Genomic DNA, 20,722 nt, shown 5'->3' with positions numbered 1-20,722 from the left:
TTTGAGTGACAAATTTTCTCCCCATTTCTACCCTCCACCCCCCCACTCCAAGATGGCACATATTCTGATTGCACCATTCCCCGGTCAACCCTCCCTTCTGTCACCCCACTCACCCCCTTTTCCCCTTACTTTCTTGTAGGGCACGATAGGTTACTATGCCCCATTGCCTGTATATCTTATTTCCCAGCTGCATGCAAAAACAACTTTTTTTTTTTGAGCATCTGCTTTTAAAACTTTTGAGTTCAAATGCTCTCCCCACTTTTCTCCCCACTCACTCTCCCTAAGAAGGCAAGCAATTCAACATAGGCCACATGTGTATTATTATGCAAAACACTTCCATGAATAGTCATGTTGTGAAAGACTAAGTATATTTCCCTCCGTCCTATCCTGCCCCCCTTTATTAAATTTTCTCCCTTGATGCTCTCCCTTTTCAAAAGTGTTTGCTTTTGATTACTTCTTTCTCCCTATCGGCCCTCCCTTCTATTATTCCCCCTTTCTTATTTCCTTCCTCCTACTTTTATGTGGGGTAAGATACCCAACTGAGTGTGTACGCTATTCCCTCCTCAAGTTTTATTTTATTTTTTTAAATATCATCCCATCATATTTAACTTGCCCTGTGCCCTCTGTCTATATGTGTGTGTGTGTGTGTGTGTGTGTGTATGTATGTATGTATGAATGTATGTATGTATGTATATTTTTATTCCCTTCAGCGACCCTAATACTCAGGTCTCAGGAATTATACATATGATCTTTCCATGTAGGAATGTAAATAAAACAGTTCTACTTTAGTAATTCCCCTATGATTTCTCTTTCTTGTTTACTTTTTCATGCTTCTCTTGATTCTTGTGTTTGAAAGTCAAATTTTCTATCAGCACTGGTCTTCCCACTGGGAAAGCTTAAAAGTCCTCTATTTTACTGAAAATCTGTATTTTGCCTTGGAGCATCATATTCAGTTTCGCTGGGTAGGTGATTCTTGGTTTTAATCCTAACTCCTTTGACCTCCGGAATATCACATTCCAAGCCCTTCAATCCCTTAATGTGGAAGCTGCTAGATCTTGTATTATCCTGATTATGTTTCCACAATACTCAAATTGTTTCTTTCTGGCTGCTTGCAGTATTTTCTCCTTGATCTGGGAATTCTGGAATTTGACAACAATATTCCTAGGAGTTTTCTTTTTGGGATCTTTTTCAGGAGGCAATCTGTAGATTCTTTCAATTTCTGTTTTACCCTCTGGCTCTAGAATATCAGGGGAGTTTCCTTGAAAATTTCTTGAAAGATGATGTCTAGGTTCTTTTTTGATTATGGCTCTCAGGAAGTCCAATAATTTTTAAATTATCTCTCCTGGATCTATTTTCCAGGTCAGTGGCTTTTCCAATGAGATATTTCACATTGTCCAGGTTGGCGGTTCTTGGGGGGGGAGGAGCACTGGTGTGACAGAGTTTGCTCTGTAGAAGTTGCTCTGAAAACAACAGCGCAGCCCCTCTCTACTCTACGAGCAGTCATACCCTGATGAAAAGTTCAAAGGTCAAGTAGCTGGTTACTTCGCCAGGCAGCGAAAATGGTCTCAGATTCAGACTCAGACTTTAGAATCTTTCTTTGGTGACAAAGAAGACCAAAACATACAGCCAGAAGAAGTCAACAAAGTCAAAGAGCCTACATCAAAAGCCTCCAAGAAAAACATGAACTGGTCTCAGGCCATGGAAGAGCTCAAAAAGGATTTGGAAAAGCAAGTTAGAGAAGTAGAGGAAAAATTGGGAAGAGAAATGAGAGTGATACAAGAAAACCATGAAAAACAAGTCAATGACTTGCTAAAGGAGACCCAAAAAAATACTGAAGAAAATAACACCTTAAAAATAGACTAACTCAAATGGCAAAAGAGCTCCAAAAAGCCAATGAGGAGAAGAACACCTTGAAAGGCAGAATTAGCCAAAAGGAAAAGGAGGTCCAATAGACCACTGAAGAAAATACTACCTTAAAAATTAGATTGGAGCAAGTGGAAGCTAGTGACTTGATGAGAAATCAAGATATGGTAAAACAGAACCAAAGGAATGAAAAAATGGAAGACAATGTGAAATATCTCATGGAAAAAACACTGACCTGGAAAATAGATCCAGGAGAGATAATTTAAAAATTACTGGACTACCTTAAAACCATGATCAAAAAAGGAACCTAGACTAAGAACCTAGACATCATCTTTCAAGAAATAATTACGGAGAACTGCCCTGATATTCTAGAGCCAGAGGGTAAAACAGAAATTGAAAGAATCCACTGATCACCTCCTGAAAAACATCCCCCCAAAAAAGCTTCTAGGAATATTGTTGCCAAATTCCAGAATTCCCAGATCAAGGAGAAAATACTGCAAGCAGCTAGAAAGAAACAATTTGAGTATTGTGGAAACACAATCAGGATAACACAAGATCTAGCAGCTTCCACATTAAGGGATCGAAGGACTTGGAATATGATATTCCAGAGGTCAATGGAGCTAGGATCAAAACCAAGAATCACCTACCCAGCAAAACTGAATATCATGTTCCAAGGCAAAATACGGATTTTCAATAAAATAAAAGACTTTCAAGCTTCCCCAGTGAAAAGACCAGAGCTGAATAGAAAATCTGACTTTTAAACACAAGAATCAAGAGAAGCATGAAAGGTAAACAAGAAAGAGAAATCACAAGGGACTTACTAAAGTGGAACTGTTTTATTTACATTCTTACATGAAAAGATGATGTGTATAATTCATGAGACCTGAGTATTAGGGTAGCTGAAGGGAATATACATACATATATACATAAACAGGGCACACGGTGAGTTGAATATGAAGGGATGATATCTAAAAAAAAAAAATCAAATTAAGGGATAAGAGAGCAATATATTGAGAGAGGGAAAAAGGGAGAGATAGAATGGGGTAAATTATATCACATAAAAGTGGCAAGAAAAAGCAGTTCTGTAGGAAGGGAAGAGGGGGCAGGTGAGGGGGAATGAGTGAATCTTGCTCTCATCAGATTTGATTGAGGAGGGAATAACATACACACTCAAATGGGTATCTTACCCCACAGGAAAGAAGGAGGAAGGAGATAAAAAAAGGGGGGGATGATAGAAGGGAGGGCAGATGGGGGAGGAGGCAATCAAAAGCAAACACTTTTGAAAAGGACAGGGTCAAGGGAGAAAATTGAGTAAAGGGGGATAGGATAGGAAGGAGCAAATATAGTTAGTCTTTCACAACATGAGTATTATGGAAGGGTTTTACATAATGATACACATGTGGCCTATGCTGAATTGCTTGACTTCTTAGGGAGGGTGGGTGGGGAGGAAAGAGGAGAGAGAATTTGCAACTCAAAGTTTTAAAAGCAGATGTTCAAAGAAAAAGAAGTTTTTGCATGCAAGTGGGAAATAAGATATACAGGCAATGAGGCACAGAAATCTATCTTGCCCTACAAGAAAGTAAGGGACAAGGGGATTGGGGGGAGTGGGGTGACGGAAGGGAGGGCTCACTGGGGAATGGGGCAATCAGAGTATATGCCATCTTGGAGTGGGGGGGAGGGTAGAAATGGGGAGAAAATATAATTCAAACTCTTGTGAAAATCAAGGCTGAAAACTAAAAATATTAAATAAAGTAATAAAAATTAAAAAAAAAACAAAATTAAAAAAATCAATAGATATAATGGGCTTAAAAATGGGGGAAAAAATTAGGACTTTTAAAAACCCATTGCTGATACAAACACTCCAGGAATACTGAGAAGAACTTATTTTACATAAATTACAAATGCCTTCCAAATGTTCAGGTCCACTGACTAGGGCTTCAAGCAGTAACAATGGAACATAGGAAAGAAATTTTGTAATGAAATCATGATTTACACCTACATTCTAAATGCAAATGTAACAGAACATGTACCATATGTTATATTCAATATCATGAAATATTATAAGTTACTTTGAATTAAGTTCAATACTATCAAACTATTTAATGTTGAACTTTTATACTGAGGACATCAATGAACTATGAATAGAGGAAAACATACAGCAAAGATACAGAGGACAAGTTCATGATCCAAAGAGAATTCATTGAAAGAGATGAACAGAATTTATTACTTAATGACAAAATGAACCTAAATATGAGTGTTTAATAGACAAGATATATAATAATGGCCCCTGAGTACTTAAATTAAGCTTCCTGGACCACAGAAGTATGAAAGTATATTTTAGTCATGGAAAACACATTACAATATAATGAACTGTGAGAGAGCACCATAAGCCCTGAAAATGGAAGATGGAAATCTTAGTCTCATGCCATATCAAACTTCCAAGTGCTGTTCAAACAAACTAACATTTTAGGAGGTAGATTGGTGCAATGGAAAGAACACTTAGTATTCTAGATTTTAAAAGCAACTTGGCATGGTGGATGGATTTCTGGACTTAGAATAAGAAAGGATTGTTTTTGTATTCTATCTTGGACCATTTACTAAGTGTGTGATTTCATGTAACTACTTAACCTCTTGAAGTATCAGTTTCCTAATCTGTAAGAGGATAAAGCATCTATATCACAGGGTTATTATGAGGACTAAATGAGACAGAGATTTTGTAAAACAAAGAACTATAAATATTAGATATTGTTAGAAGAAATTCAGTCATTTTTAGTCGTGTCTGACTCTTCAAGACCCCATTTGGGGTTTTCTTTGCAAAGCTATTAGAGTGGTTTGCCATTTCCTTCTCCAGCTCACTTTACAGATGAGAAAACTGAAGCAGAGTTAAGTGACTTGCCCAGGGTCACACAGTTAATACGTGTCTGAGGTCACATTTGAACTCAGGAAGATGAGTCCTCTTGACTCCAGGCCCTGCACTCAATCCACAGCACCACCTAGCTGCCCATGTCTTTCACTACATGTCTATATTTTGAAAGTTTTGCAACCCACGTGGTTTGGAGATTATGAGTAGTGAGTTGGGCAACATCAGCTTAAAAAGTACTTAAATTTTTAGGGTTCAGTGTTACAGCCTGGCAATTTTGGACAACGATTCAGTTTGTGAAAATGTGGCAATTTCTATATTGTTTATTTTGGGAAATGTATTTGTAAATATGGGGATCTGTCGGTCAGCCCATGATAGACAGTGACTTAACATATATTAGCCATAATGCCATATCTTACTATATACAGACAGTTCTCACTTTAAGTGGACCATTCTGTAGACCTCTCCCTCCCCTTGGGGAGCTTTGGTGTGGCCCCACCTCCTTCCCAGCTCTATGTTAGGTAGCCCAAGCAGCTTCAATTCAGGGTTTAAGTAGGCTGCAATATCAATGACATGTGAGAATAAAAGGGGGTAGGCTAGGTATATGGGATGTAAGGATAGCCCACATGTTGTATTGGTATCTACAAAATAATAAACTAAAAGAAGGGCCTTTAGTCAATTGGGTGGATCCTATACGTAGAATTTATAAAAAGAGAGACCAAAAGTCACACAGGTTGAGTTGTTATATAAATGTGGAGGGGGTGGGGAGAAGGAAGAGAGAAAAAAAAATCAAGAGGGAAAGAGAGAGATTGAGCAAGCATGTATTAAGTACTTATCATGTACAAAGCCCTGGGGACACAAATAGAAAAGATAAACAGTCTCAGCTCTCAAGAAGGTCGTATTCTAATGGGAGAGACAAATCATATAGGAAAGTTGAGTTCTAAGTCAGATGAAAGGCTCCATATTCCTTATGGTGCAGGGGCAAAGCAAGAGCAAGTAATGCACCTTATTTAATGTCATTTTCACAGATAAAATCACGGTACTTCCTGATGTTAAAACATGTGAAAACACCAATGGCTTTTGTGTTAAGAACTTTTTTTTGAGTGGTCAGTAGCTATTACCTGTAGCATTTGCAAATGCAGGTTCCAGGCCACATTTCTACAGGGTTTGTTCCTCAGATGATGGCTACAAGTGCTGTGCTAGAAGCAGGTGATCTGGGGTTACTGTTGCTTTTGGGGCTCTTGGGCTTACCTACCCATCTGTGCCAGTTGGTCAGCAACTAGAATTTGTAGTGACAAGGAAGACGGTAGACACCCTTCTCCAAAGTGTTTGTTCCCCCCAATAATGGTAGAGACCACTCCAAAAGCAGTTTTGGTGATTCAGAGAGCCTTGTTATTCCCAAGGCTCTTGAGTTAATGGTCTATCTCTACTTAGATGTGACTGGCTCTCTCCAGTACCTTGATATTTCAACTAAGCTGGCTTGCTTGCCTGTAGGATGACATCTATTTCAATGAGATCACAGATCCATTCAGTCATTAAAGTACATAAATACACATTAAATTAGTTACCGTCACTTTAAAAGTTTTCTTGAGTTCTACAATACAATTTAGCAAATGAATTTTTTAGGCCATCATGTGACTTAACTGGCTGCACATTTTTGAGAATTTTTATCATATGCTGTAATTACATATGAAAAATCACATGAGTACTTTGATGCCCAAAATAAACCCCAACCCGACAACAACCAAAAGCCCGGATGTTTCAGATATTAAAAGCTTAAAAAAAATTAACTTAAAAAACTTTAAAAAGTTAACTTAAGACAAAACAGAAAAATGAGTATCCTTTGTAATCTACATGAATCAAAAAGAATATATATTTACTAAGCTTAACAAAACTCTAACAATTATTATCCCAGAAGAGTGTTAAACATTCAGATGGTTCTGACCAAAGTACATCTTACAAATGGGAAAGAATTTTTAAGTCTTCTTGAATGTTTGGCAGGTTCTACTCGACTGGAAAAACTTTGACTATGATCCTAGCTACAGATTTTGATTTCAAATGAGGTAATATTTATAAAAGAGCTTAGCACATAGGCACTAGAAAAAAAGTTTATTCCCTTCCCTCCTTCCCCCTTTCTTATTTCTGAAGCTTCAAACTAGCCCAGCAAAGTTCAGAAAAAGCCATCACCTGTCCACTTGGTGATAAATCCTTTGGTCATGGCAACCCATGAAACAGAAAAATAAAATATAGCTCTCAAAAAAAGGCTTTCATATTTAGAGATGATAGCAAAGGGGGTAGAAACTGCTAAGAATCACAGTTTAGACCACCTAGTAATATTAAATTAACTGCAGATACTCTTAGCTGTGGGAGATCCTGGTTGTAACCACTGAGTGGCTAATACACAAGGAAATGAATTGTATCAATTGAAACATTCTCGCTACAAATGAGACAAACCAGAAGACAAAAGGAAGTATGGACCAAATAGTAGGATAGTTCACAGCTTTTCCTTTGGAGAGGCAAATGAAGATCTGGTTTTATTTTGTGTCCAAAGGCAGCTGGAAACATCTGAAGAGACATTCATATTATAAAACTCTCAATAAAGATTAAACATCTATACATGGGAGTACCATAAACGGGAGACAGTACTCCTATAAATCTGACATCAGGACAAATGTACTGGATAGGCATTTTAGATGGAAAATGAATAGAGTGGGAAAGTCAGCATGAGGCGGGGGAACATATTTGCACTTGAAGAACGGTATGGTGCTTTTAAGGATCCCAAGCTCTACTCTCAAAGAGAAGATGCCCATGTTTTTTTTTTAAATATTAATATTCTCTTGGTAATATTCTGCTAGTAACAGTCTCCCAAGAATTAAAAATTGAAGGGTCACCAAAAAGGCAGAGGAGAGATGCGAGAGAGATGCATCAGAAAGCTGTATGACTGGAAACAGAAGTGGACTGGTCACATAGGTATGAGGGAAGATAATTAATGGGTAAACCTGTTTGCTCCGTTGCTATTCTTGCAACATATAAAGACATACAGATCAGGAGTTAGTAACATGGAATGGATCCTTAAGATGCTACAGAAAGATTTCAGAATATACAAGAACTTTGATGGGAAAAAAAATTATCTCTTTATTGTCATTAACCTCTAATTGAAATTTGGCATTCAATTGCTTAAAAACATTATTCTGGGAAGGATTTCATAGGCTTTACCAGACTATTAAAGGAGTCTAAGACAGGGGGAAAAAAAAGAAAAGGTAACAACTTCTGATCTAGAAAAAGTCTCTCGGAATACTAGCTGCACTGTCTGCAGAGGATTTATGAAAGAACATGGACCGAGTATCATCCAGGATAAGAAAGTAGGTATAGGTTTCAAACCTCACATGGCAAGTCTTATCAATTCTATCTCCACAACTTCTCTTTCATCCATCCTCCTCTCTCCATTCACATATCCACCACTCTAGTTTAGGTCCTCAACACCTCTCATTTAAATGAATTTAACGGCCTCCTACTGGTCTACCTGCCTCAATTCTCTCCCTTCTCCAATCCATCCTCCACACAACTATCAAAATAAATATTTTTAAAGCAAAGGTCTGATCCTGTCACCTTCCTGGCTAACCAATATTCAGTGACTCCTAAGTGACTTTGAAAAAAATATAAGTTTTCCTGTTTAACAACTAAAATCCCTACCATCTGGCTCTAATCCATCTTTTAAGGCTGATTTCTTTTTTACCTTCCTTCATGCATACTCTCAGTCAAAATGGTCTACTTTGTGATCCCTCTCTTGCACAGGCTTTTCCCTAGCTAAGAATGCCTCCTGGCTCACTTCTGCTTCTTGGTATCTCTGGTTCCCCTGAAGGCTAAAATCAAGCACCACCACCAAAAAACCCATCCCAATTCCCCCAGTTACTAGTGCTCACATCTCTTAAATGAGCTTCTGTTTATTTCTTTCCATACACTGTGGTTTCCCCCATCCCCAGTAGATTGTAATGAGCTCCTGGACCATAGGGACTGTTTCATTTTTGTCTTTCAAGTATCCCCAGTGCACAGTACCTGGCACCTGATAGAGAATAAGTACTTTTCAAATTGAACTAAACTGTACTATGTTGCTGAAAGATGAAATCACGAATCCATCCAAAATGAAATCACAACTCCATTAAATTCTATGAGACCTACAACATGTCATGCCAGTCAGACTGACAGCTTATTCAAGGCAGGAAACACTATTAAATTTTATCTCTGTACAGTCTTCAAAGTCCAGCAGAGCAAAAAGATAAACAATACATAAAAAGACATATAAAAACTATGTTGATTATGATGATGAGTAGGTATGGGATTTGAAAGAGAAAAAAATATACAAATTGGAATGGTAAACTCTATCAGCAATAAAGAATAATCAAAAAAGGATAAAGTCTATAAATCCTATATATTAACAATTATTCTCCCTTGTCCTCATAGGTCTACAAAGTCAAGACAAAACAAAGGAGTAGCTCCTTTTATTCTGAAACAAATGTGATAAATCCAGTTAGTAAACAGTGACAGTATTATTGGTGGGGGGAGGGGCAATGAATGAAATGATTACATTAACTTGCAAATCCACAAAGCAATGCTTGCCAAAAAAAAAAAAAAAATTACTTCTTTGTACATTCGGTCCAGTGTTCCTATCATCAATAAATATTATTCACTTAAACAACCATCGTGCCATTCAAAGCAAGGTGAAAGGTAAATAATCCCTATTCTTATGAAGGCTAGAATCTAAGTCCTTCAGTCTTCTAATAGACATTTTAAAAATTCCCAGTAGGTGTTTTAAAAATTGAATTACAGTGTCTAATCTATTTATATTACACTATCTAATCATATTTAAGTAGGAAGGAAAATGAATGGAAATCCTCAGAAAGTTTACACTTACCCAGTACGAGACTGGCCTACTTTATCACAAATATCCAAGATAAGACCCCAGTCTTCAGCAGTATTCATCTCACTGGTGGCTTTCTCTGTTGATTTAAAAACAGTATAGAATAAATGTATTAGTGGTTAATGTTTTGTAATCAAGTTGCTAGAATACAGTATGTTAAATACATAAAGCACATCATAAAAATATTACTACCAAAATGTGATAGTTAACACTAATTTATTTATCTTCATTAAATTAAGGACCAGAAATCCTCATCTATTTAAACAGTAAAGCCCATAATTTACTGTCAATTATAATTCTTTGACTCCTTTCATGTTTCAAATATGTTTAATAGCACCAATAAATAAAAGTTAAAATGAGTCAGTCAATAAACATTAAGTGCCTACTATGTACTAAGTGACTGAGGATTCAAAGAAAGGCTAAAGATAGTCTACATCAGGAGTGGGGAACCTGAGGCCTGGAGGCCACATGTGGCCCTCTAGGTCCTCAGGTGAGGCCTTTTGACTGAATCCAAGCTTTACAGAACAAATCCTTTTATTAAGGGGATTTGTTCCGTGAAGTTTGGATTCAGTCAAAGGGCCATACTTGCGGGTCACATGTGGCCTTGAGGCTGCAGGTTCTCCAACCCTGGATACTTTCAAGGAGCTCACAGTCTAATGAGGGAGGTAATATAAAAAGAACAATATAAGTAAGCTATATACACAATAAACTGGAAATAATCAACAGAAGGAAGGCACTAATATAAAGGGGGATCAAGAAAGGCTTTTTGTAGAAGGTGAGATTTTAGCTGAGACTTGAAGGTAGCCAGGAGTTGGAGATGAGGGTATTCCAAACAAAAAGTACAGACAGTAAAAAAGCCTGGAGTCAGAAGATGAAGTGTTTTGTTGGAGGAACAGCAGGGAGGCCAGATCATGCGCCACAGAATTACATGGGGAGGTATAAAGAATGAGAAGGTTGGCGTGGAACGAGTTATAAGGGGCTCTGAATGTCAAACTGAGGGCCTTATATTTGATCCAACTAGTGGTAGCCACTGGGGTATATTGAGGGCAGATATCATGGTCAGAAGAAGGAAATGGCAAGCCACTCCAATATCTTTGTCAAGAAGGGCTAGGGTCCACTGGGTCATGGAACAATCAGATACAATAACAACATGGTCAGGCCTGCATTTTGGGAAAATCACTTGGAAAGCTGAGTGGCGGATGGACTGCAATATGGAGAGACCTGTGGCAGGGAAACCAACCAGCAGACTATTTCAACAGTCCAGGTAGGAGAAGACCTACTGGTTGCCCCTTGGAAGAATGGTGGTCCTCTCAGCAGTAACAGGGAATTCTGGAAGAAGGGAGGGTTTGGAGGAAAAGTAATAGGTTCAGTCATGGATAAATTGGATACATTTGGATAAATTGATTTTAAGATGTCTACAGGACAATCCAGTTTGAAATGTCTAATGGGCCAAGTAGACTAAAGGTCAGCAGAGAGATTGGGGCTGGATAAGTAGATCTGTGAATCATCGACATAGAAATAATAAATAAATCCATGGGAGCTGATGAGATCACCAAGTGAAATAGTATAGATGGAGAAAAGGGCCCAGGACAGAGCCCTGTGAAAAACCCAGGCTTACCAGGCATGACTGGATAAAGATCTAGAAAATGAGGGATTGAGAAGGAAAGATCAGAGAGGCAGGAGAACCAAGTGAGGGCAGTTTAATGAAAACCTAGAGAGAAGAGAATATTAAGGAAAAGAAATGATTGTCAATACCAAAAGCTGTAGAGACATCAAGAAGGATGAGGATTGAGAAAAGGATGAGGATTGAGATTTGGCAATTAACAGATAGCTAGTAACTTTGAAGAGAATAGTTTTGATAGAATGACGAAACCAAATCGTAAGAGAGTAAAGGGAAAGGACACAGAGGCTGGATGGGTCTAGCTAGATTTAGCTAGTATAGATGAATGGGTCAAGCGAGGGTTTTTTGAGAATAGGAGAAAGCAGCCAATAGAGAGGGAGAGATTGAAGATAAGTGATAGAATGGAGATGTTGGAAGGCACAGTCTGTGGTAGAAGATGGAATGGAATGGGATCACTTGTTCATGGAGAGGGGTTTGCCTCGGCAAGGAGAAAGGTCACCTCATAATGTGAGATATAATTTAGTTTCAAAATATTATATCTGGGTGTGCCCTATTTTATCAACAAAACTTAAGACTATTTTCATTATAACTTTATCAGTTTAATAACTAATAACTCTATTCCTCTCTTCACATTCAGTGAGGAACTCAGAGTAACATTCCTTCTTTTTTCACCACATCCCTCCCCTCTTTGATTTGCTCATTTTTCAACTGTAACAATATTCCTAATTCTCCATCTTGCAGCCTCAGAGGAATGTGAGTCTGCTCTTCCCTTCACTTCATAAATCCATTCTGCAACCAAACTCTGATTCCTTCTAATATTACAAGGCTCACTTTCAAATATAAGCCCTAACTGGTACCCACATAACTATGATAGCCTTCTGACTACTCCCTGCCTCAATTTTCTCCTCTCTTTCTTCATGAATTATTTTGATCATACCACTTTGATTTTTCAGACCTTTTCAGCAACTCCCAATTTATTCCACTTTTAAATTTTTATAGCTTTTAATATATTTTCTTATCTAAATACTCTTGATATTTAGCTATCTCTGGTTGGTACACTCCATTTCAACCAAGTTAACCTGTCATTCATTCAATTCAATAAAAGTTTATTATGCACCTATACGGAAAAATTATGCTAGGCTAAGGATACAAAGATGACAAAGGATTACCATTTTCTGAGATGCCTCCAATCATTCTAATGTTGAGCCTTTTCTTTCCACAAAAATCTACCTCCAAATTGTTTAAAATCAACATCCTCAATTAAAAGTTCCTAGATAAGTGGAAATGGTTTCAATTATTCTAAACATCCTAGAAATTCATTTTTTCCCAATTCCCTGACTACTTTACATACATAAAAGTATAAATAACATACCTAATTTTATATATTACATGTTCTTTGTGTAAATGAAAATTTATATGTAAAATTTTATTTTCCCATTAGGTTATGGTGCTGTTTCAGAGATACATTCCTATCAGGGGGAAAAAACAACTGTATCCCATGCATAACTGAATTTATTCCTTAATTTCAAGAAGCATTCTTTGTCAATGTAAAAGATCTGTATACTCAATAAAGACAGATACATATAACAGGAACTTAATAAATGTGTTGACTTGAATATGTCAAAAATACAACAGCATCTTGCACATGGTAGGCACTTAAATATTCCACTGACTGACTTCTCATTAACTACTCATCCAACTTTTTTTCTGACTTGGCTTGCAGTAGACCTTCCCTGTATTCTCTATTCAAAATGAAAGGAAATAAGTTCTAAAGTTAACCATGCACATTCGCCATCAGAAACAAAATAAAAATAATTTTTAATTAAAAAACTTCAACACATAATATTTTAGTACCATGTAGTTGTTGAATGTTTATCAAAATAAAGTCAAATAAATTAATGAATGAGATTCTTGATTCTGTTTCTTGTCAATTCAATAAATTTAATTCTTTGTATAGTATCAGCAAATCCTGATTCACAGAAAAGTTATTAGTTTTCACTTACACTACTACGTTTGAGTAGTGGGCACTTAGCAACATACCTGGCACACAACAGGCCAAATATTCCCTTTAGCCTTTTTGACAAGCTTCTCATACTCATGGATATATACATATAATAATTTGGAAAACCTAGTTCAGAGAATCCTAAGATCATAGATTCTGAGATAGCCCGTCCTTTAGAGGTTATTTAGCCTAAACCCTCCTGGAAGGACCTCAGTAATGTTAAACCCAAGAAATCCCAAACACCTGAAGTCATCTTAACAGAGTAAGACCCATAGTAAGGCTGAAAGCTCCATTTCAAGGAATCTAAAAGTCAACAGCCAATTCCCCAGGTTTTCCTCTGCCCTCCTTCCTCCTCTCCCCATGCGAATCAGCATGAATCAGCACCAGTCTCAGATCTCTGACCTGCATGCCCCGTCCATGGTCCCGGCTCCTTGCCACTGAATGTCTGGTTCTACTTGATCCAGGTAAGAACCCTATAAAAACTCATCAGGATTTATTGGCTTTGGTGATCCCCTTCCACTGACTCTCAGCAGACCTTACCTGTTTCCATCATCCCTGACTGCCCCGCCTCTCCCTTGTATTGGGTGTATTTCCTCTCAGTAAAGCTTGCTTGCATTGCTTCACTTTACTTTCTCTCTACTACCTTCTGTCTTGTGCTATTATGTCTGGAGATACTCCAAGCTCTGTACTGTACCCAAGGAATTCTGATTTTTTTTTTCTCAAAATAAATTAAGATACCTTCTCAACTACAGTCAAATAAACTGAATGCCAAGAAAGGTTGAAGGTCACAAACAAGTAATAAGTAGCAAGCAGCAGAGCCTGAGTTTGAGCTAGATTCTTTTTAAAAATCAAATCCTACCCCTTTTCACTGTATTACACCACCTCATTCAATGCAGAGGGGTCATTTATTGAACACAGGGGTAGAAGACAAAAAATGAACATGAGAAGAGGCATTTTTCTTTAAAAAGATATGGGCAAACAGTTTTCAAAAGAATTACAAACTATAACAACCATATGAAAGAATACTATGAATCACTAATAAGAAATGAAAATTCAACAAACATTCATTAAGCACCTACTATGTACCAGACGTTCTGCTAACTACTGGGATACAAAGAGGCAAAAGACAATCCCCTGCCCTCAAGGAGCTTACAAATCTAATGTAATCAAATCAAATCAATCTAATATAATCAAATCAAAACAATTCTGAAGTTTCATTTCATATCTACCAACCTAGCAAAGATGACAAATGACAGAAACTGTCAATGTCTGAGGGGTTGGAGAAAGACAAGTTCACTAGTGAATTGTTGGTGGAACTTATTATTACAACCATTCTAGAAATCAAATTGGACTTATGCAAAGTGTGACTAAAATGTCCATACCTTTTGACCCAGAATTTCCACTACCAGTAATATTCTCCAAGGAGGCCATTAATTTTTTAAGTCCTCATATATACCAAAATTATTTATAGTAGTACTTTTTGTGGTAGCAAAGAACTGGAAACAAAGTACATGCTCATCCACAGTGGAATGACTCAACAAATTGTGGTACATGAATGTAACGGAATATCACACTGCCATAAGAAGCAACAAATATAGAATACTGCTGTGTTACAAGAAACAACAAACATGATCAATACAGAAAAGCATGGGAGGTCTCATGTGAACTAATGTAAAGTGAAGCAAGCAGAGTCAATAAAACAACCCAAACAATGACTACAGCTACATATAAATGGAAAGAACCACCACAAAGCAAATGAAAATGAATGCTGCAAAATTACAAACAAGAAGCACTGCTCTACGAAAAGGATACAAGACATCTCCCTCAGTTTCCCAGTTACTTTACACAAGTTGGAGGTCCATAAGTGTGGAATATTATGTGTATATTTTCAGATTTTTTTCAAAGTACTGATCCATTTTGCTGTTTTTCTCTTCTTTCTCTTTTAAAATTTAATTTAACAAGTCTATGGTATAGCAGGAAAGACATACACAAATAACATAAAAATAACTAGGATATGTCAGAGTGGTATAAAGTGCTTTGACAGCTCAGACAGTGAAGAAATAGAACACAGAACATTTCCAGGATATTTAACTCAATAATGATTTATTTATACTGCTTATGTGAGGCACTGGAGATACAAAAACAAGAAAGTTTCTACCCAAGAGAAACTTACATTCTCCTGTAGGCTGCAGAAGTTTCCTGTACTAGGTGACATTTGAGCTGGTCCTAGAAAGGGGCAGTTAGATGGCATAATGGATAGAATGCAGGGCCTGGAATCAGGGAAGATTTATCTTCCTGAGTTCAAACCTGGTCTAAAACACTTATTAGTTGTGTGACCCTGGGCAAGTCACTTAACCCTGTTGGCCTCAGTTTCCTTATCTGGAAAATGAGCTGGAGAAGGAAATGGCAAACAACTCCAGTATCTTTGCCAAGAAAATTCCAAATGAGGTCATGAAGAGTAGGACATGAGTGAACAACAACAACAAAGGATGGGGTAGGATTTCAACAAGTGGAGATGAAGCTTCAAAAGAAAGATTACTGAAGGAAGTGTATGAATGGTCTGGAAACAGCAATGGGAATAAAGCATGTATGCCAACTGCTCCAGAAAAGGAAAAGAAGAGCAAGTCTTTAAGAAATATGACATCCTAAGGGGAAATCCAGGTTTTAGTTAAAGTGATGCATTGGTATAAAAATTGGAAGTAATACAGAAGTTTAAGAATAGTAAGGAATTCCAAAAAGCATAGTAAGATAAGCTAGGAAACAGACAAGGTGGGTCAGAAAGGACCTAGCGAGAAGCTGGGCTAATAAGAACAGGAATAAGCATTCAGGAAGAGCTACTATGGGTATGACACTTGAATCTAAGACTGTGAAACTACATGACCAAGAATAGAGAACCACTACAGTGGAAATCAAACTGGAATGACATGTGCAATTGGCAGAAAAAAATTAGAGGACATGTCTTGCTACTATATAGAATGGCCTCTCTACTTTCTTCAAATCCATCTGTTCATTGCACATCCTAAAGCTAGATAGGCCCTCCTTCATACTCCATTCCCCCTGAATACAACCTTCTTATCATTTAACGGTAAGTCAAGACCTGCCTTCCCCAAATGCATTCTCAAGATTACTCCAGCCTGTGATTTCTCCCCTCTCAAAATTCCTAGAGTACTTGAAGTCTTTACTAGACAACTTATAAATTTAATTATATGTTTCTTGTTAGTCTTATCTCCCCAACTAGATTATAGCAAGCATCTTTCACTTGAACCTCCTTGACCTGCACATTACAAAGGGTATAGTAGGCACCCAGTAAGTACTTTCACATATGTGTGTGTGCATACACACACACACACACACACACACACACAGATATGTTTTATTTGGTGTTTTATAGACGTATGTATATAAAACACCAAGTAAAATCCCTTCACTCTAGCCCTCTACCCGACCCCCCCATCATTTTTCCAGACCATTAACCCTGCTCTGAATGGTCCCTCTTCAATCTTAACCCATTAGTTAGCCATTTAACTCTATGCTATCCTGTGTTCTCAAATTCCTTGCCTACTTATCCTAATGCCTCCCCCCACCATCTTTTGCCAAAACTCAGAGCCCTGGTTTATTCCCATCCTCTGCCTTCCTCAGCTCCAACTCACATCCATGCTCACTGGTTATATTACAAATTCATGTTATCCAACCCTCACTCAGCCCTCACTGCAGCAAGAAATTTTATTCTTCCCTAAGTTATTTCCTATCTCACTCCCCAAAGAAGCTATTCCAAACCTCAAGCTCTCTCTCCCTCTTTCCCTTTCTCTCTCTCTCCCCCCCTCCTTTCCCCTTTTTCTTTCTATATAAATAGAAAAATAGATAGATACACCTATCAATATATATAATAATATACCTTTTTTTTAACCCTACCCTCTCCCCTCAGCTTCAGTCCCATATCAACTGGACACCTCAAACTGATTTTCTGAAGAACATCTTAAACTCATTATATCAAAAGCTCAACTCATCTTTGCCAAAAACCATGCTGACTTGCAAACTTGCAGATTTCCCTCAAAGGTATCATCATATCCCATGTTCGCAACCTCAGCATTGTCTTCAACTTGTAACTCTCCCTCACCCAACATATTCAATCAATTGCCAACTCTTCCCTTTTCTATTTTAACAACATCTCTCCAATACAACCCCTTCTCTCTAGTCTTAAAGCTACTACCTTAGTTTAGGTTTTCATCACTTCTCCCCTGTCCTATAGTAATAATCTCCGAACTAGTCTACCTGCCTCAAATCTCTTCACTCTAGACCATCCTACATACTGCTGCCAAAGTAATATTATTTAAATGCAGATCTGACCATGTGGATTACCCTACTTGATCACCATCAGTAGCTTTCTATTCTCTACAGAATAAAAAAATAAACTCCTCTCTCTTGTTTTGCTTTTAGAGCCCTAAACAATTTCCCCCAACTATCTTCCCAGCCTCTCTACTTCTCTCAAACTGCAATCCAGCCAAACTGGCCTTCTCACACTCAATACTCCACCTTCCATCTCCAAGTCTTTGATCTGGCTATCCACAAACCTATGTGTTCCCTCCTCACCTCAGTCTTTTGGAGTCCCCCTCCTCCTTTGAGACATAGGTCAAGCACCATCTTCAACAGGAAGCCTTTTCTGATCCCCCCAATTCCCAAACTATCTTGTACTGTATTTAACTACTTTATATATGTTTACTTTATATTTGTTACTTGCATTTATAAATGTGCTTCCTGTCTCCCCCATTAGACTATAATCCCTTTCAAACCGTGATTTCATCTTTTGTACTTATATTCAAAGGACCAGGCCACAGTAGATACAAACCTTAAAATACTATTACAAATGCTAGTAGTTATTGCTGTTGAGTGGTTATTTTATCTCCCAGTTTCTAGTCATACAACTACCAAAATGGCATTCATTCATAGGTCAACCTCATGCTGAAGAAGCTGCATCAATCCCCACCTGCTCCCAGATTAAAATATAAGCACTTCAACCTTGCTCTGAAGGCCCTTCCCAAACTTGCTCCACATTCCTGTTCTATATACACTCTACAATACAGCCACAGTAGCCTGCTTGCTGTCCCCTGGACATGACATTCCACCTCTGCTCTCTCCTCAAATTCCAGGGAATTTGTAGCTTTCTTCAAAACTCAGCTCAAGTGCTACCATCCCATTTCTACAACTGCTATTGCCCTCCCCAAAAAACCTTGTACACATATATGTATTTAATTTTCCAAATGCCTATTGTTTCTCCCCAATAGCATGTAAGCTCCCTGAGGGCAAGGAATGTTGTTTTTTGGTTGTTGTTGTTAAATCCCCAGTGCCTACGACATAGTAGACATTTGACAAATGTTTGTTAAATTGGATACAATTTTCTTTCTTGGGGGAGAAAGGGGAAAGAAGGGAATCCTGTAACCAAAACCAAAATTCTTTCTTGGCCTGTGACTTCATCACTGCAGGAAACTCTCAGGCAATCCCCACTAACAACTTAGAACAAAGGCAACTGTTTCACAACTCAAAGTATGAGACAGTTGCCTGACACAGAGATCAAGTGACTTGCTGATGGACACTCAGCTAGTACGTGCCAAGAGACAGCAGCCAAACCCAATTCTCTGTCTTGTAGGTTGGTCCTCTATCTGCTACTCCAAGCTGCCTCCTTGAAAGATATACTATTGCTAGTTTAATTTCTTTAGGTGGTTAATATACTTGCCAAGGTAGGGAACAAAGTTCTACTTCTTGGTAAATCCACTAGAGTACTCTACACTACAAACCACAGTATTTTGTAACATGATAACACTTGAGTCCATCTTCAACTGTGAAGGGATGGATCTTATCATCTTTCCTATTTTGTCATCTTTCCATATTTTCCTTTTCTTATATTTTGTGAATAAATACTAAGGAAAGTAGAATAAAATGCCAATGTAGCTAGAATATAAACTTTCATGTAGCAGGAATTGTAATAAGTGTATTCTGCGTAGCTCTGAATCTAGTGCTTAATTAACATGTATTTAATAAGCCCCTTCTATGAAATAATAAGTTCTATTAGGTCATGTATTCTAATGTATGTCTAAACATACTTTGATATTTTGATTAAAATAGCAAAAACTTAACAGAAGTCTTAGAAAATGTTACTTTTCTTAAAAAGCTAAAACATTTGATTTCTTCTTGAAAGTAAATGTCACGGTACAACTACATTCCAACGAAATTTTTAAAATCCTTAAATCTGTTAAAAATGTCATAAAAGTATCCACAGCACAGTAAAAAGTGTTGGATCTGGAGAGAAAACACCAGGGCTCAGAAACCTGCTTTGCTACTTTCTACTTGTATGACTTTGGAAAGGCTTTTACCGTCCCTAGAACTCAGGTACCTATCTGCAGAATAAGTAGATTGGATACAGGGGTCAGCAAACAACCAAAGAATGACTTTTACATGTTTAAAAAAGCTTTAGTGCATTTGAATATGCAAACACCATTCTTGGGGCAGCTAGATGGCATAGTAAGTAGAGCACCGGCCCTGGAGTCAGGAGGACCTGAGTTCAAATCCAGCCTCAGACACTTGACACACTTACTAGCTATGTATGTGACCAAGAGCAAGTCACTAAATGTCTCAATTCTCCATGAAGATGTGCACCATGGGAGGGAGTTTCACTAAATCCCCAAACAGATGAAAAAAAAGGCCCAGAAAAGAATACTATAAGCCAAAGGTTAGTGCTTGGAAAATAATTTTACAACTTCAATAAATTTAAAGATTTTATAAAGAACTTTATATCTTTAATAAATTGTATCTAATGAAATGAAACTAGAGTCACCACATTAAAGTAAAGTAACATTTCTATAAAATTAAAAATGGATAAGAGTAGTTGTGTTGTCTTTTTATCTTAGGGAAAAGACACTGGGTTTTGGGCCAGCACAATTTATAAAAAGTTCTCATGGAGACTCACTGTCACTTTGAGAATAAGAAAAAAAGAGAATCTGGACTTTTGACAATTAATGAAGAAGGGGACTTATTATCTATCAGGCTATGTTATAGTAATGACCTAGCACTTACCTGAAAAACTTGCATCATATTATAAAATCTTTACAAGATGGAACTGTATTTCATACTTCAGTTATGCCCTATAGTACCTGGAATAGTGCTATACAAAGGAGAAGTATTAAATAAACACCAGTTGATTGACCATGGTTTGTAGTGCAGCTGAAAGTACTCATTTGTTCTGGAGTCACAGACCCTGGGTCTTCTGATATTTAGGCTTTCTCCCTATAGGACCTTCACCGGGTTACTTAGCTTCTATTGATCAACCTCTTCTTGATACTCTCTTCTCTCTAGGTTTTCATAGCACTCTTACCCCCAGTTCTCCTTCTCCTACCTATCTGATAGCTCCTTCTGTGTCTCTGCTGGATCTTCATTCAGGTCATGCCTACTAAGCCTGGATTTTCC

The 20,722-nt window shown here is 37.6% G+C and overlaps 1 protein-coding gene across 1 annotated transcript in view; it reads right to left on the bottom strand.

Moving 5' to 3' along the window:
* Nucleotides 1-20,722, bottom strand: part of STAM (signal transducing adaptor molecule) — a 60,758-nt gene that overhangs the window by 36,136 nt on the left and 3,900 nt on the right. Inside the window, exon 2 of the mRNA XM_036758775.1 lies at nt 9,636-9,720. Within this exon, the coding sequence (XP_036614670.1) occupies nt 9,636-9,720 (85 nt within the window). The remainder of the gene's footprint in view (nt 1-9,635; nt 9,721-20,722) is intronic.

Source organism: Trichosurus vulpecula, chromosome 5, assembly GCF_011100635.1.
Source record: "Trichosurus vulpecula isolate mTriVul1 chromosome 5, mTriVul1.pri, whole genome shotgun sequence".
NCBI classification, from domain to species: domain Eukaryota; kingdom Metazoa; phylum Chordata; class Mammalia; order Diprotodontia; family Phalangeridae; genus Trichosurus; species Trichosurus vulpecula.
The sequence above is the reverse complement of the archived record's forward strand: the minus strand, read 5'-3'. Positions and strand labels throughout refer to the sequence as shown.